Raw genomic sequence first — 19,015 nt, forward strand, 5'->3', positions numbered from 1 at the left:
TTCTTAGCGGGCCGGCGGCGCTGTCTCCAATCCGGCAACCCACTGGCTGACGCAAGTGCGCAATACATCTACTGCATTGGGTATGCACTGAGCCTTGATCCGCAAGGCGGCAACACCATCGCCGCGCCATCTTGGAGGTCCGTTCGTACACGCCGTCCGTGCTGTGCGTGCGTAGGCGTGCAGGAGGTGTTTCGGAGGTCTCTAGTCATTTGCACTGTACGCGTCTCGGACACAGCGCGTGCAGCGAGTTTTTTGCGCGTGCGGCGAGTGCGCGGACCATCAAAATGGGAACTTTGACGCGGACCGTCAAAGTTCTCTGCCCCTTACGGTAGAATGACATTCTTTCCAGAATATTGCCTATCTATGGACAATTTTCTCGTGGGCGCCGCCAAGTTGCTTAGCGGGCGCTGTCTCTAATCTGGCAACCCACTGGCTGACGCAAGTGCGCAAACGTTCGCCTTGGCATGGCCACGCGCACTCCGAACCGTTTTGCGCACACCAAAGGAGGAAAAGACGAGTTCCCACACACCAGACAGGAGGAGAACGCGAGTTGCCATACCACTACACCGCCAGTCACGTGCGCAACGTGCCCCTGCATATCATGCAGTCAAAACAGGCAGATGGTGCAGACAACGACAGTGCGACACATGTAGGAAAGAAATGCTCGTGCTCAGCCCCGCGTGTGAGTGCGCGTGCCTTATTTTCTTCTCTCTCTCTCTCTCTTTTTTTTTTTTTGGTCCCAGTGTTGTGTTCTTTCGTGTCGAGGTGTGTAATAATACGTACGCGGTCGTTTCTGGGTGTCCACTCGCTCGCCGATGCGGCAGAAGTGGTGGCTGTAGAAGTAGTAGTAGTGTTCGTGTTCGTTGTACGCGATCCGATTAGGTCTGCGGCTTGCCCCTCGGGACAACTGGTTTCTGGATCCTCCTACGTGGGCAGAGAAGGAACGTTTGAGAAGCATCATATTCATAATGCATCGTCCGAGAGTTGCACGGTTGTAAACAATGCGCACGCCATGACAGGTACACAGCGGTCTCCTGTCAAAGGGGCCATGACACCCGATTTTCGATCATAATCTGTGTTATGTGGGTTAATCCCTGTGCGTTCACAAACAAGCTGGCGAAATTTTAGCGCATTTGGTCGAGCACTTAATTTATCATTTGAATATTTTTATAAACACGCGAGCGGCCTGAGAGTTGGGCAACACTGGCGCATTCGCGAGCCGTGACGTAACAAGCAGCTTGCTGTGCGAGCGTCTGCATTCCGGCGAACGATATGGTTTCGTGGTCAGCTGCGCGTGAAATCGAGATACTTTAGCGTTCTTCAGCTTGGCGCTGTAACTGAACGACTTGCAGCGGCTGAAACCTTGGTAGAAGACGACGGCGCCGCTTCGTGCAGCGCATGACGTCACGGACGCCATGGCAAAATGGCGATCGCCGGCGGTGGGCGGCGTTTATAGCCGGCGACTACTATAGGGATTGTTTTACACTGAAATATTCTTTTGCATTCCACTTTTCATATATGTAGAGGGATAATAGACCCTATAGTTCTATTTTTCGCTGAAAAACGCAAATTGTTAGGTGACCCTGTCATGGCCCCTTTGAAGAGACCATCGGGGCGCGTGGCGGCCCCTCGGCGTCTCTGCCGGCTTCAACGAGTTTCGTGCAGGCGCAATGCGCGCTGTGAACGGTGCTCTGTCCTCCTCCGCTACCGTCTGCTGCGGCGCTTCTAGATGTCGAAAAGCGAACCATTCACGCGATCCTTACAGAGGAAGCCCGCTACTCACAACGAGATTACCAAACTTTTCTATATATCTACAAGGGTATGCCCCCCCCCCCCCTCACCCCAAGTTAAATAGGGCTCGTTTCTCTTGGGCTCTTACAGACCGGCACATATCAGTGTCTGGCCTTTCTGCACGAACTATACCTCGAAGTATATCGCGACGACGCCTGCCCGTCCTGCGGGCTGATCACCACTCTACAGCACACATGCTCTGGGAGAGCGGGTCGAGATACCCCAAGTTAAGCAAGGAGGAGTGGGGCTCGCTTCTACGTAGCCTCGCTCTAGAGAGGTGAATGCAGGCTACCCAGCATGCCCGCGACCGGGCCCGGTGGACTAAACCTGCCAGCCCGTTGTGGGACTAGCCCGGTGCGCGAGGAGTTCGCGTCCTCGCCGGACCTCCGATAAAGTTATTTCACTCACTCACGTGACGATGACGCGATGAAAGAGCGCCACGCACACAGTGCACAACGCGCCTGCGCGAAAGCCCTTGCAGCCGGCGGAGGCGCCGAGCGGCCGCCACGCGCCCCGATGTTCTCTTTAAAGGGGCCATGCAACACTTTTTCAGCATGGTCAGAAAACGCTGCCGATCGGTAGTCGAGACTCCTGAGAACACGCGAGCCAAACATTATAGCGCACCACGCGGCCTGGAATTTACAATTAATTTTCAAACTCAGCTGGAAATCGCGCCCTCTTCTCTTTACAAATAATGCCATATACCCAAATTACTGCGCCATATACCCAAAGTCACCGTCGTTGGCTGATTTGAGCATCATCAGCTGCATAGTTACCGAGGCAGCCGAGAGAGGCCACGTGCCACGAGAGGGCCACGTGCCCGCTCGCGATCACATTGAAAGTAAGCCGCGCGTTCCAAGAAAAAAAAAAGTGCTCAAGGTCATGACGCGCGAGTGACGTAACTTCCCTTCCCCGTGCCTTCCCTCCCTGCTTACTTCCAGCGCGCTAGTCGGGGCGAGAGAAGAGAGAAAGCAATTACAGCGTGCGACAAATCTCTAACTCCGCTCGTGCTTGAAGGATTCCAAAAATTATTGCGGCGGTCGATTCGTGAGGCAGTAAACTCCTTTACTGAATTCATTCGATGGTTACATGGCAAAGTGTTGCATGGCCCCTTTTGCAGCGGACCGCTGCGTACATGTTGTACCGCAAAGGGAACAAAAGAAAAGCCGACGACATACATTTCCTTTCTTCAAAGTTGTCGTGATTATTTCATCATTTATTTATTTATTTATTTATTTATTTATTTATTTATTTATTTATTTATTTCATTGCCATATTCAGAGACCATGTGCTTCGAATTCTCAATTATTTCGCCCTCGCGCTGCCGATTGCTAGCCTCCTGGTTAGCTGAAATGGTAGAGCGACAGCCCTGGAAGGCTTTGGTGCCGGGTTCGATCCCCGGACCCTGCAAGAGAAACTTTCCGTCAATGAAGAAGCTTTTCATTCTCAGTCAGAAATCCTAATGGACTTGTTGCATGTCTGTGTTGCAAGCTGGTGGATGGCAATCTCCCTTGCCATAGGCCTTCCTGCACGATGTGATATATATATATATACACTCTACTGACTTTAATTCTACAATGGGGTATTCGACGTTCTTCGACAACGGTAATACCTGACTGATTTCAACTGTCATGTTAATACTCGCACAGCACTACGACACTAGCTAATGTTGGCTTGTGTTGGCTATATGATGGTTTATGTTGGTTAACTGTTGGCTATCTGCTATTTTAATAGCAACACTCTTCATTCAACTTCAATGAAGTGACTCAGATGTCCGGGAATTTTTTCGCGCCCTGGTTATAGCGTAAACTTACAATTGGAAGCGTCTACGAGTGGAGTTACCATGACGTCATCTTCTGGCGAGTAAGAAAAATGACGTATTATAAACAGGAGTGCCACTGGCGTTTATTTCTTCTCCGTGGCACGTAACTATGGAAACGCGCGCATGCACTTGGAGCACAGAATCATTTGAGCGATTGAACGATAACACAGGCTGCATTTAGGCATGCGCCATTGACTGCGTAGAGGTATACACACGGCGACGAAATGAAGGAACCGCCCTTTGAAGTGCTAACACTGCTCTTTAATAGCGAAGCTCACATATTTCGGTGGCGTCGTACGCGAAAACTGCGGCCCTCCAAAGTGCGCCAGCAACATGCGCATTTGTATGAGCCGTTTTCCAACAACTGATGCTCTCTCGATCTGATATTTTACCGAGGCCACTTGTTATTTCTCGTTGACACATTCCATGGTTGCCTTGATATGAATGCGTGACCGTCGTTGTTGCCTGCAGCAAGCTGCTAAGCAGGTGGATGAAGGTCCAATCTGCTGGCAGCGAGCATATATATATATATATATTGAAATTCCGGCCGAAACGCCCCTCGCCTAACGCCTCGTTCAACACCGTACTGCCATCACCAAAGCGATCGTGTGAAGCAAGATATTTCAACCAGAAGTGATATAAGAGAACTTCAGGCAACAAGTATGCTGAATTTACCATTAGCTCAATGTTCGTGATCTATTCCTTGCCAGTAGCGCACAGAAATAGCAACAGTGAGTCGCGTACCCAAATAACATCGTTGCCCAAATAAGCACGCCGTGTCGTAAAGGGCTGTATTCGTTGGTCTTTTGAAGGAATTTTTTTTCTAATCTCTCGTAACCCTTTCATTTCGCAGGAGGAGGCATCGCACTCGACGACTCGCTGCCGTCAAAACAACGCCTACAAAGTGTTCGTGAACCGTCGTCGGGCACTCGGCGGCGGGCCAAACGGGCGTGTGACGTCAAGCGAGTGACGTCAAAGATACGAGACACCAGACGGCGCGAAAGCAGACGACCCGACGCCCACGGAAGCAGACGACGTAGAAGTGACCGATGCAGAAGAAACGCGGTAAAAAATAAGAAAGAAAAACGTGGGGCGAAGCCTTTAAAGGGACACTACAGTGAGACAATAAATCGGTTTATTCTGATAAATTATTAGAGGTTTCCAGCTTGTCCGGTATTCCAGTATACGCAAAGGGGCTTACGGAATACCGGGTTACCGGGCGACGGCACTAACATCTTGTGACGCTTCGTGCAACCACAATTATACACACGTACGTTTGTACGTTTTCGCCTAGAGTCCTCGACAAAAAAAAAAGGGGGGTAAAAAGGCAACTCATTCCGTATTAGGCTGCTGCCGAGAGTTCACAACCGCAGAGAAGTAGAATGCACTAGGTTTATGCAACAGCAATTCCGTGTTTGCCTGATTCATCTCGGCCCCGCCAAATGGCACCACCTATCCGACCTCTCACATTTACGGCTACGGTATCCGGTATAACGATAATGCAAACAAGTTTGCTGACAAACTAAAACTCTCTATTCCCTGACGAAGCTATCGTCGTTAATTCTGATATCACACGTTTATTACTAGAACAGATAATGAGCGTCAGTGTGACGCCACTGATATCAAAGCTTCCTTGTTATGCTTCTTTTTCTTCGTATTTTAAAAGACTCAATAAAATTCGGCGAACTTAGCCGCGCTTAGTCTTTTGCTCCATGTGAATACAATGCGATTCATTTACACCGACAAGGAATTATACAGGCCCTATAGTTTAGGCGCCGTCAATATCTGTGACGTCAAGGCGAGCTGGTGCGCGACCCTCACGGAGGCGTCACCACCTGCGCTTTCTTTTCGCGCCATTTCTCTTATACCCCTGTGTAAATAATTATATTTCAGCAACTTTACTTTTTTCGCTTACCAAGTGTCATCTGGCAACAATGAGTGCTATTTTTCGGTATTGCCGGAGGGTAATTTACAGATACAAAGCAAAATCATCTTTTTCTTTGGTGTCCTTTTAAGACCCTGCGTTCCCCTTTTCAGTCTTGAACCCGCCTGTATAGTGTCTAGCGCGGTCACTTTCGATCGAGCAACCCACTTTCTACAAATAACGCTCGCGATGAAAAATAAATCACGACTTTAGCTGAAGAGACTGCGGGGTCAGACCTGTAATAATGGACAGGGAGGCGTGTCTGTACATAAAGAGACACTGCCTACGTCTCGCGCTCGGTTGCTGCGTCATTCTTCTATTGTTATTTATTTATTTATTTATTTATTTATTTATTTATTTATTTATTTATTTGTTTGTTTGTTTGTTTGTTTGTTTGTTTGTTTGTTTGTTTGTTTGTTTGTTTGTTTGTTTGTTTGTTTATACACGTACCTCACAGGTCCCACCCTGGAACATTTCGTGAGGGAGGGTTATTACAGAAATAACAGCCCAAAAATATGGTACAAAGCAATGTAAAATTCATTACCGTCGATAGGGAAATGTACGCAAATTACACATCGAGATAGCGAGACAACCTTGGAAAGAAACAAGTGAGAACATGAACATGTGTATAAAAGCATAGATATATATATATATATATAGCAAAATGGCATGAACATATATATAACTAAGTACACTTTATCAATATAAACATTTTAGCAAAAGAAAAACGAGTTTTTACTATGCGAACAAGTGATACTACAAATAAGTAGGTGGGATGAATTTATAATAATAATAATATCTGGGGTTTAATGTCCCAAAACCACGATATGTTTATGAGAGACGCCGTAGTGTAGGGCTCCGGAAATTTCGACCCCCTGGGGTTCTTTAACGTGCACCTAAGTCTAAGTACACGGGCCTCAAACATTTTCGCCTCCATCGAGAATGCAGCCGCCGCGGGCGGGATTCGATCCCGCGACCTTCGGGTCAGCAGTCGAGCGCCATAACCACTAGACCACCGTGGCGGGGCTGGGATGAATTTATGTACATTCGATATGCGTGAGATCAATTAAGAAAACAGAAGGGTTGGCTAAGTTCTAAATAGTGTTAGGAATAATTTTGAAGCTGTTATTATTATAGATTTGAACCAGTGGTGTCGCCAGGGGGTAGCACACAGCCTTTTTCCCCTTCCCCCTGCCCCCCCCCCCCCCCCGGAATTTTTTTTTTCTTTTTGCCATGACATAGAGCACGAAATGACACTCGACAACATTTGCCTGCCCGGCCCATACTTCAGATCAAGGAGGTGCCCCCACCCGCACTCAAAAAAAAAAAAAAAAAAATTCTGCCTACGCCCCTGATTTGAACACCTCATGTAACACCCCTCGGTAGGGGGCCTATGAGGAAATAAATAAGTAGAAATTTAAATAAATAAAAGCAAAAGACCAGTAAAATGTTATACTTGCAGAGAGGCAAAATTAACCTCCTGAACACAAGCTTCAGCACCAAAGCCGGAAGTCCTACAAGGCATGCAGATTCATAATTCCAGCTGCCAGTAGCGTAGCGAGAAATCTTTTTCGGGGGGAGTTAAACCATACTTTATGTATGTTCGTACCTGCGTTTGCATGCGTGCATGTATATATACACATGCAATTTTTTTTTAAATTCGAAGGGGCTTGAAGTTCTTCCCCCTCCCGTCACTGCCCCCCCCCCTCCCCGCTACGCCTGCGCTAGCTTCTACCCCACAGAACTTTACGTCGCTATCTGTGCGCCACGCGAGGCCGTACTGCAGCGAATATTTGCAGGAACATCCGATGTCCCGCTCGTGCAGTACAGGTGGTATTCGAAATTCCGACGCACGGCATACAGGGAAAAAAAAACAACCTTTAAGCAAAAGCCTTACCGGAAAAACTACACGGCCTTCCTTTTTTTTTTTTTTCGCCAACCCCTAGTTAGCAACAACTAAAGAATTCTCCAAAAAATAAACGAAAAGAAAATAAAGCATCGTGCCCAGCGCGGATGGCACGGAATAAGACACGAGGATCACGTGCTTTTATAGGAGCATCCGGGGACGCGGCGCTCAACAGGTTTCCCTCGACTTTTACTTCGTGTTTTCTGTCTCTTACTCAAGGTTTTCGTTCCATTTATTCAATCGCCCTCTCTCTCTCTCTCTCTCCGTTCTTGGTCGAGTAGCGCACTTCGCAACAAATCAGCCTTCAAGTTCTCTTTACTTCTTTTTCACACACACACACACACACACACACACACACACACACACACACACACACACACACACACACACACACACACACACACACCACACGCACGCACACGCACGCACGCACGCACGCACGCGCACACACACACACACACACACACACACACACACATCACTCACTCACTCACTCACTCACTCACTCACTCACTCACTTAGCTCTATACATTCGGTAGGAATAGCGCTGGGAGCATCGCACATCCGCACCGTCGCCGTCTAGACTCGTTAAAACGATGTATGGATGAGATATTCCGCCGCCAGCGCTGCCTCGAGAAAGAAAAGAAAGAAAAAGAAAAAGAAGCAGCAGGCACGTAGCCAGGAATTCCTGTAGCTATTGAGGATGAGAGCTAAGAGAGCTGCGGCGTTCAGATCGAGCAGTCGCATTAACACACAGCTCTTCGTCGGCTATTTTTGCGACATTAACGACACATTTGAACAGGGTGTTCGCAAATATGAACGGCGGTTTTATTTCGGTGTCGGGAAGTCCATCATCGCCACGCCTATTAGGACAATTATAATGTGCCTCCGGAGCGGTATTATAAGATCTGCCAATGCCTCGAGGTGCCATCCCACGGCGAAGGTCTATTACGGTAAATGATAATTAACGCGTTCGTCGCAAACGATTACGATTGCCGGGTTTTTCGTCAGGAGTCCTTGAGGCAGAAGAGATGCGGCATCGGAACTGTCTAACACAAAAAAAATCGTAAAAGCGTTGGTAACTGTCAAAGATATAAATCACTTAATCGCCGACCACTAGCCAATGTAGGCTATAGGTCAGTTTGTAAACAACTCTTGTGATCTTTATCAATAAAGAATTAAGCGAATGAATGAAAAACGCCGCGAATGAAAACGAAGTGTAGACTGCGCACGTGGTGGTGGCGCTTAGTGGTTGATGTATTGGCTGTCGGTGCAATGAACCCTTAATGATGTGCACTTAAAGGGACACTAAAGCAAATATTAAGTCGACGTTGATTGTCGAAATAGCGGTCCAGAAACCTCGTAGTGCTACTTTTATGCCAATGAAGTGCTTATTTTGAAATAAAATCACGTTTTAGTGGTCCGCATCGCGTTAGCGCACTTGAAATCACCCGCCTGAAAGCGGTATTTCGCACGTCACTGTTGCCGTGCCCAACGTTGCCCGCCTTTGCTGCGCGGCGGCGTGCACTGGCGGCGTGCGCCATTAGGGCATCCGGCAACATCACATGCATGCGGTATTTTGTCGAAATTTCTATCACAGCGACTTTCACGAGCGCGCAAAACACACGCGGCAGTACGCGATACCGAAACTACCACTGAGACGCGACCGCGTGAGCGAAGCAGGGAGCCGGGCGAAGCGCAGTTCGGCGAAAACGAAACTTTTGAACCACGCGCGCCGTCCCCCGTGGCAACGCCAAAGAGTTTTTTTTTTTTTCATGAATCAAACAGAAACGAACAAGCAGCATTTTATTACGTCCCTTGATGCACGGAAGGTTCGTTTTTTATTGCAGCTAGTTTGATTACTAGTGATTCATTGTACTAAGACTCTCCTACGGATCACTTCCAAAATGTCCCACTCGTGGCGCTCATCATGTGATACATTTAGCTTAATTTCTCGGTAAGTAGGGCACTGCTGTTGATAATACTGCCGTTTTAGACGTTGTCATACATTGAGCTTTCACTCTGATATAAATTGTTATTTGCCTTTAGTGTCTCTTTAAGTAATCGACAGTGATCGAACAACGGATGTCGCTAGAGTGAGCGTTTCCACAACAGGGCCTGTCTTAATTCTGACGAAAAGAAGAAGCTTAATCGAAATAAATACTCCACCAGGGGGTCAGAATTAGTACTTATTTGCATTAATGCTGACTATCTATCTATCTATCTATCTATCTATCTATCTATCTATCTATCTATCTATCTATCTATCTATCTATCTATCTATCTATCTATCTATCTATCTATCTATCTATCTATCTATCTATCTTATCTATCACACGCACGCACACACACACACACACACACACACACACACACACACACACGCACGCACGCACGCGCACACACACACACACACACACACACACACACACACACACACACACACACACACAAATAGCATAAAAACTTTAAAGTTCCTCCGGAATGTGTTGCGCCAAGTATCCGAAGAAGAACCAACCAACTAATCGCAGGAACGAATTCTCGTATACATGCAAATGTTTGTTGAAAGCATCTCAGGGACGAATTCGGGCTCGACGATGACAACAGAACCACGGCCGGCGCTTTGCACACCGTCACTACAGGATGCCATTCGCGGCAAGCGTTTGCTTTTTTTCGTCCAACAAGGCTCCAGAACCAGAAAAAACAACGGCGATCGAGACGCGACGGCGCGGTTCTGCGTCGTGAGGCAACAGACCATTCTCTCCAGCATAGTACACAGCATACAACACGATATGCGAAGCAGCGCACGTACGCGCTATGGCTCCGTGGACGACTGCGTCAAACGTCCGGCGGCAGCACACGCAACGGCTCGGAGAGGAGGAATACCAATAAATGCGCATTTTCAAAACGCCGCTGCCCCATGCAATGGCCACGACGAGTCGAATAGCTATGTGGCACGTGTACACACGCTTGGCATGCACGGCGTAGTCTCGCGAAGAATTCGAGTTCGTGCGGCGTGGAATAGACTACAGTTTCCTACAAAATGTACTATATAGGGGGCATTCTGGCACTGCTGTTTAGCGCTGTTTGCCGAGTGCTGCTTCACTAGTGGCGCCAGTGAAGCAACGCCGGCACGGAATGTTACTAGTGCAGTAAGCGTCGACCGTGTCGTGTTTCCTCGTATTTTTCTTAGTCCTATATACTCCTTCCATGCATAGCAGTCAACGCTTTGGAGGCTTGCGAGATTACTTGCAGTATAGATGCAGTTATACACTTTGCTGATCGAACTTCTTGCGTAGCCTCCAGATCACCGACTGCTATGCATAGAACGGAGTGTAGTCCTGTGCGCTGCTTCACCCAGAAGGAATGATAATACGACGCTAATACTGCGCATGTTATCACTGTTCCGAGAATTCAGCAACGCATAAGTTTGGGCTAATTGATGCTCTCCGTACCTGACATAGAGCACAGTTAAACGAGAACACGGGGTACTTGCAGTCCGCGTTGTTCGTTCCCTGTACTTTGCTAAATTGCGCTATAGCGTAGATTGAGTCGATGTTCCAATAAGATGGGCGTGCTTATCACGGCAGTTAGAACATATCACATCAAACGTCAGACTACGCACAGCGCTTCGTCACCGCCCATCAGGCTCATGGATGTTCCCTCAAAGTATGGCTCCATACGGGCCAACCACCAACGTCGTCAACCTATGTCATCTCTATTGAAAGACGAGGGCCTATGCCAGCGACCGCCAATTACACCCGTCTTGTGCATGCGACTCCGTGATGCACGCCTGTAAGTTTCCTCGTCTCTCCGCGACACCCAATTCCAGCGCTTTCGTCCGCGATCGAGAGCCCGTTCCCCGGGCATTCGTTATGGGACTCTAAATAGCCGGCCAGCGATAATCAGCTGTATGCCTTACCACGAGCTCCTCCCCCAGTTCCACTTCGTTCTACTTATACTAAGAACACGTCCGCCTCGGTGGTGTAGTGGTTACGGTGCTCCGCTGCTTACCCGAAAGTCGCGGGTTCGATCCCTGCCGCGGCGGTCGCACTTCGATGCGGCGAAACGCTACAGAAGGCCGTGTACTGTGCGATGTCAGTGCACGTCAAAGAACACCACATGGCCAAAATTTCCGAAGCCTTCACTACAGCGTGCCATCATATACCGTGGTTTTGGCACGTAAAACACCACATATTATTATACTAAGAACGTGAGCTGCAACCGCTTGCACTGTAATTTAAACCACCGTTTTGCTGTGAAGTGAGGCTCAAAGCTAGAATTTTCCATTTAGGTTGCGCTGCCCCTGTAGTTTCCTGCCACTTCAGTGCCTCTGTTATGAATCGCTCAGTTAACCGATGCGTGCGCGCGCTATATATGTTACGTCATGCATTTTGCAGCCTCGTCAGCTTAACGCCAAATAATAATTGTTGGGGGTTTTACGTCCAAAAACCACGATATGATTATGAAAAACGCCGTAGTGGAGGGCTCCGGAAATTTCGGTCACCTGTGTTGTTTAACGTGCACCTAAATATATAGCACGCGGGCCTCAAGCATTTCGCCTCCATCGAAATGCAGCCGCCGCGGCCAGGATTCGATCCTGCGACCTTCGGGTCAGCAGTCGAGCGCCATAACCACTAAACCACCGCGGCATCTTAACGCAAGAGCCTCTCCCACGTGATCGGTTGACGCGAGGTACACAGCTTCCGCGAGGATTTGGCGAGATACAGCAAAATAAACAGGCGAAAGAAATATAAAAAGAAGTTTACGAGTTTACAGCGCCTACATAGATGAGAAGACGGAGATAGTGAGAGAGAGAGTTGAGAAAGGGCCGATCAGCTCGAATCGTAAACGAGGAAAGAAACGAAAGGCTTAACAGGCTGAGGGCACATCCGCTTTTGGCGCCCTCACGAAGACCATAGTTCCGAAAGCGCGTGCACGAACGAAGTAAGCAAAATAAAAGGCACGCCGTTTGGGTGACGCGCGCTATTGGCGCTTCCCGCGCCGTTGGCATACCATGAGCAACAGCAGCCTTGATGGCCGCCCAAGACTGGGAGATCCGAAAGGTCGCCACGGCTTTCCGCGCCTTCTCTCCGCGTGGTCTCAGCCTATGGAAGTGCAGGCGGCCACGCCGCTTGAGGGGAGCAGAAAGGCTTGATATATGGCCCTCGACTGCAGTTAGCGACGCAGACGTGTCTTCCAAGGAGACGCGGAAACTCACACAGCCAGTCCTCCAAACGTGTATATATACCGTGTTCACTCCGATATAAGCACACACCGAGATTCGCTCGAGAAGTTGCATACAGCCGTCCACACGAGTGAGACCAAGTTTCGGAAGAGAGCAAAGCTGGGATGGTTGAATCAACGCGTCTAGAGGGACGGTAAAGAGCAAAAGGAGAAACATGCACCAGAATCGGAAAGGCCGACAATTATCGACAACGCGACACCACGTGACGTGAGACTAAAACTAAAACGTCATGGATGATGAGGCGCCTGTGACGAAGATACGTCCATCTATCGAAACGTCGGCCGGCAGGTTCAATACCCGTTAAAAATCCTTGGAACACATTGCGTCGTTGGAGCCAACGTTTCTAAGAGCGGACTTGGGTTAATTGTTGGCGTTATGATGATTGTGAGACGCCGAAGTGGAGGGCTCCGGAAATTTCGACCACCTGGGGTTCTATAACGTGCACCTAAATCTAAGTACATGTGCACGGGCGTCTAGTATTTCGCCACTATCAAAATTCGCTCCCGCGACCTTCGGGTCAGTAGTATGTTTCTAATATAGCTGATGAGAGTGTAGGTTGAAATACCAACTACAGGCTGAAACATCTATGTGGAGGTCATGCTCCCAGACAAATCGAGAACACAGCTTTCTCGAGCATTTCGCGTGCCGCAGACTATTCCGGTTGGGTACATGCCTGCAGGGGCTGCTGATGTCACACGAAAGATACGATGCGCGCCGTCCAAAACTAATACGGTCAACGGTAAAAGCGGCACGCCGTGTGCGTGAGCGCGCCGCACCAAATCGAGAAAATGAACGATAAACAGCAAAACGTTGTCAAGTCCTTGACAAAGAAATGAAAACCGAGACTCGCACGGTCAAATTTCCAAGCGTTATATCCATGTCCGCGTACATAAAACTGTATAGGCGTCAACGACACATTGCAGGCTTACCTTTATACTTTGCAAGAGCCATTTCGATTGAATGCCAGGCGTTCTTTTAGCTCTAGTGAGTTCTAGTGTCCATCGCCAATTAACAAGCTCCGATGCACCAATCACAAAGAACAGAGGGCACGCCGGCACCACACCGCAATAAAAAGTCGCACCGACGAACTTGTCGGGGCGCCAAATTTGTTCCCGCCATTAGCAGCGACTGAAGATCTGCTTGGCTTGGCCGCTAAAACAATGCAGTTTCGGTTTCGGAATCGGTACAATTCCGCTTTAATGAGAATTAACAGATAATAATGCCAAGGAAAGTATAGGGGATGTTGTTCGTAGTAATTACGATATAAGTGTGAAGAAAGTAAAGTGGACGAAAAGATAACTTGCCACCGGCAGGGACCGAACCTGCGACCTTCGAATAACGCGTCCGAAGCTCTACCACTGAGCTACGGCGGCGCTCATCCACCCGTCCACTTTATAGGGTATATATATAGGGTATATAGGGCGGCAAGTTATCTTTTCGTCCACTTTACTTTCTTCACATGTATCCCAATTATTACAAATAACATCCTTTATATTTTCCTTGGCATTATTGTCCGTTAGTTCTCATTAATATTGTGTCTAACAAAGAAAAAATGAGCCCTTAAAAGTCATGTTTCCTACAATTCCGCTTGTAATGCAGTACGCTGCCAGGCATGTAGTGCAGCCGCCACGACACTCGTGTCGGCCTCGGCGGAGGCATGTTATAATAGCTGTTTAGCGCTGTATGTATCAATATTTCGGTATTGGCTGTATTTTCTCCGCTGATAAGGTCACCCCAAGGGAAAGGCAGTATCGGCCCTCCTCGTCCCCCTCCTTGGCCCTACACGTTAGATCTGAGAGCTGTACTTCACGTGGCGATCACGTGTTGAGGCGATACTCATTCTAATATTTTTCTGGGATTGGGAGAGGGGGGAGGTGTGCTCAATCGTACCTCCGACCTTTTCTCTCGTCCATGATGATGAATTAGAATTACGCGCCCGGTGCTTATCATTTGAGCTACGATGGTGGTCTCTCCTGATGATATTACTGAAGTGACCTGGTACACACATTAGTACAGATGTATACTGTGCGTTCCAGAAAAGCGAAGGGGCTCGCCTATATATTGTGCGCTGCTACTAATTCTTCCTCGATGAGCCCATTCTGTCGGTTTCGCGCTAAAGCCGGCCTGATTGTGGTTTTCTGTAAATATTGCGCAACCGACAGCTCTCGCTATATAGTACGTCTCACTGCTGACCCGAAGGTCGCGGGATAGAATCCCGGCTGCGGCGGCCGCATTTCTATGGAGGCACCCAGGTGGTCGAAATTTCCGGAGCCCTGTACTACGGCGTGCCTCATAATCATATGGCTGTTTTGGGACGTAAAACCTTATTATTTAATAGTACGTCTCCGCTTCACTGAAACTCTATTTTTCACGTCACGGCATCAGGTCAGCTCCAAAGTGAGTGCGCGCGGATGCTTAGAAGCAGAACTTCATACGACGCTGCTGCAAAGGGTGTTGCGCTTTTCTGTATGTGTCTGTGCAATGCTCGCCTCGTCAAATATAAACAAGACAGGAAAAAAAAGCCCAACCGGCTCTGGCTGTCGACGTTCGTTATCGTCGCAAACGTTGGCGCGCCTGTAAAAACAACCCCGCGTTGTAGGTACTACGTCGGTGTGCACGGGTATATGCATACAACGCCCAGCCTGCCAACCGGGGCAAACACGTGCGCTTGGTTTGCCATCGTGCGTAGAACGCTTTCCAGCGAGTTCGCTTCGCAACTGCGTGAGGTCAGCGCACGCGAAAAGAGCTTCTCGACCGCCCTTTGCAAGCACTGAGATCGGGCTAGTTGGTACCGATCCAGAACTTCGGAAAGCGAAAAAATAAACACGAACCACGGAAGAAGAACACAGGATCGCCCTATCGCGCATGTGCTTTCGTGGAAAACAATAGTCAATCATGCGAGTCCACTGCGACGTTCAGTGGCGTAGCCACGGGGTGGTTTGAGGTATTCAACTTGCCTCCCACGAATTGTTACATTTTGTTTGTGACATACCGTATTTATTCGAATCTGAGCCGATGTTTTTTTTTTTTTTATTCGAAAAAACGATGTGCGATCGGGGGGCGGGGGGTCGGCTTAGATTCGAGTACAATTATTAAGTTGTTGTTTTTTTTTCTGGCATTGCGAATTTCAGGGGTCGGCTAAGAATCGGGGCCGGCCTAGATTCGAGTAAATACGGTATAAACGCACACATACACACTCAAGAACATACATAAAGGGGGGGGGGGGTCGTACACCCCCCCCCCCCCCTTTGAGCAGCAAACAAGTATACATGTTACGATCACAATATTGCTCAATATATTGCAGCGAAAGCTGACAGATCTTTTGTGATCATACATAATTCTACCTCGTTATATTCATCTGTCTGTTAGTTTCGAAATGGTTACGTAGTCGAGGATAATGAGGCACCTTTGACTAAGATAGGTCCACCCATTGAAACGTCAGCCACCCTGTATGGAGCACGTATTCCTGTTAATAATAATAATAATAATAATAATAATAATAATAATAATAATAATAATAATAATAATAATAATAATAATAATAATAATAATAATAATAATAATAATAATATAAGGTATTTTACGTGCAAAAACCACGATATCATGCACGCCGTAGTGGAGGGCTCCACTACTGCGTTTTGACCATCTGGTGTTGTTCTACATGCCCTGACAGTGAACAGCGCATGGGCCCCTAGTGTTTCGCTTCCATCGAAATGCGACCGTCGCGGCCGCGATCGAACCCGCGACTTTCGGGTCAGCAGCCGAGCATCGTAATCACTGTACCACCGAGGAAGACCTTATTCCTTTCAGTCACGGTGTGTACAAATGTAAACATCAACTTCGGAGTCGCTTCACGCACCGCGTGTTTCTTCAAATGGCCTGAAACTTAGTGTGCACATTCGCGCAGGCTTCCTGAGTGGACAACTAGCGGTTATTTAACTTCATTATGTTGCTTATTGCTGCAAATGATCACTTTGCTAGAGACACTACCATATTCGATGACCGTTCGACGTGCGGCGTTCCAGGACCGACGTCAAGAGTATTTTATTTCTTTGCTCGAAAAGCATACAACCAAAAAACAAACTGTGCATGCATTTTGGACCTAATAGTTGATTCCTTTTATGCAAGGATTGAAGCTTACTGATTGCAGAATACTTAGATATTTAATTACACGCTAATTAACAATAATTACTGTAACTCACACAAAACAACACATTCCTTCATTTTAATTCTTCGAATGTAATATATACTGAGTGCCTTAGAATGATGCCATGCAAATTTGATGCATTTGCAGACAGTGCATCATAATTCGTGACTGAAAGGGTTATTCTTGTTCAGACAACTTGTATATCACATTGAGAGGAAATTAGTAATTTATTCCAGTCTAGATACAGAGCGCAAAGACCGCTGGAACTGCGTACTAAACAAACCTTTGTACGTACCACGTGATTAGGGGACAAAAAAAAGCGTGGATTTAGCGGTAAAAACGTGATAAATGCGTTATATGCAACATTACATCAGGGGATGGGATATACCGGTGGGGTCGAGCACTCTATAGACTATACAGAGGAGTGACCAACATCGCTGCCAGTTGTGACGAAGGCCTCGCACACAAGATGAGACCGACTGAGCACAGTCATCGCTGTGAAAAACGCGCCGGCTTACATTAGAGAGGTCCTTCACGAAACCGTTCATTTCAAAGGATAAAATAGCTTGAAGTTTCACAGTTCCAGGTGAAAGCTACGAAATTGTTGCAGTATCCTTTTCTGCTGCATTGCGAGCGGGCATTAAGGATATAGAGCACCAAGAGAAGCTTCGCAAAAGAGAAGGAAAATAGTTAACCCATATATGTCCAAACTCAGAAAAAATGACAAAACAAATATTTTTTTTCACAAGAAGTGTACTACTCTCAAAAGAAAGCACAAGTTATTTATTTACTGCCAGGTAAACGCAACACTGCTTTTCAAGCCGTCCTATACATATAGGACACTGGGCATTATGGGTGCTATGTGCGGGTGCCTTGAAACATTTCACGAGCACACCGACATTGCACTTGTTCCATTCCATGACGTATTTCGTACAAAGCACTCGTTTACCGAGAGAAAGCGGTCGGCATTTCACGTGCACTTCTTTCTCTTCATGACGTCTCTTCAGCACACGTTGAGAATGAGGCCTGCTTGATGTGCTCTAGGCGGCACTAGTCATCAGCTAAAGAAATAGCGATGTTAGAGTGCATCCCACTGGGCATCTATGAGTTAAGTAAAAGCGAAAGCCACTGCTTCCTCTTGCGAGTACATGTTCTAACTCATGCTATGAAATTCGGCGTGAATAATACATCAAGTTTCGTAAACGAACCGAGACACATCAGCCATACGCGTGTCGCACGACATACGAATGACGGCTTCTGCTCTCACTAAGCATGTTAATTGTATGCGCCAGCCAGACCTCCACGATACTGGTGCTGGAGGGGGGGGGGGGGGGGGGGCAGAATGAAGGTCACCAAAAATCACGCTGCTTTTCATGCCCCTCTGCCAAGGGCCCGCGGCGTTTTCGTTAACGCTGTCGTTGACACACATGCCACATGCTAATAATAATAATTGTTGGGGTTTAACGTCCCAAAACTACGATATGATAATGAAAGACTACGCATAGTGGAGGCCTCCGGCAATTTCGACAACATGGGGTTCCTTAACGCGTACCTGAAATCTAGGCACGCGGGTCTCTAACATTTTGCCTCCATCGAAATGCGGCCGCCGTGGCCGGGATTCCATTCCGCGACCTTCGGGTCATATGCCACATACAGAGTGCTTCGTTGCGCATCCACAGACATCGTCGCCGTCATCGTCGTATTTTGCTTCCATTATAATTAATCGACAAGAGATCTGGCAGAGCTCTACTTTCAAGGCTTTCTTTTATTTTTCTGGGGTGTGGGTTCGTGGAAGATCTGGGTGAATACCATGCCATAAATGTTCCTCGAAGCCATGCTTTAAACCAGGGGCGTAGCCAAGGGGGGGGGGGGGGGTTGGGGGGGTTCAAACCCCCCCCCCGAAATTTTTCGATTTTGCTTGCGTATATAGTCACGCACACATACAAACGCACGCACGAACATACATAAAGTATGGTTGATCCCCCCCCCCGAAAAAAATTTCTGGCTACGCCCCTGCTTTAAACTAGAAATTAGAGCATTTTAGCGAGATTTTATATACCGCTTGCGTACCACGCGCTCAGGTACTTCCCATATGTGAATAAGTTCAGATACTGCCACGAGTAGCTCCCTCTTTCTCTTTCCTTAACAAACTCCGTCATATGCAAGGCAGTTAACAA

The 19,015-nt window shown here is 47.7% G+C and overlaps 2 protein-coding genes and 1 long non-coding RNA gene across 5 annotated transcripts in view; 1 reads left to right on the top strand and 2 right to left on the bottom strand.

The window, feature by feature from the left end:
- The window catches only part of LOC119406945 (uncharacterized), a 59,088-nt gene extending 53,146 nt beyond the window's left edge, over positions 1-5,942 (top strand). For both annotated transcript variants that reach the window (XR_005186588.2, XR_005186589.2), the window contains exon 4: positions 4,467-5,942. This is a non-coding gene — a long non-coding RNA (uncharacterized LOC119406945). The remainder of the gene's footprint in view (positions 1-4,466) is intronic.
- The window catches only part of LOC119406943 (adenosylhomocysteinase-like 1), a 277,734-nt gene that overhangs the window by 254,151 nt on the left and 4,568 nt on the right, over positions 1-19,015 (bottom strand). The window contains exon 2 of one of the 2 annotated variants that reach the window (XM_037673731.2): positions 784-924. The exons of the other annotated variant lie outside the window; for it this stretch is intronic. Within the exon in view, the coding sequence (XP_037529659.1) occupies positions 784-924 (141 nt within the window). The remainder of the gene's footprint in view (positions 1-783; positions 925-19,015) is intronic. 2 annotated transcript variants of the gene reach the window in all.
- LOC119406953 (uncharacterized) overlaps positions 1-19,015 on the bottom strand; it is a 487,035-nt gene that overhangs the window by 202,532 nt on the left and 265,488 nt on the right. The gene's annotated exons all lie outside the window — the stretch shown is intronic.

This window comes from Rhipicephalus sanguineus, chromosome 10 (assembly GCF_013339695.2).
Source record: "Rhipicephalus sanguineus isolate Rsan-2018 chromosome 10, BIME_Rsan_1.4, whole genome shotgun sequence".
In the NCBI taxonomy this organism is placed as follows: domain Eukaryota; kingdom Metazoa; phylum Arthropoda; class Arachnida; order Ixodida; family Ixodidae; genus Rhipicephalus; species Rhipicephalus sanguineus.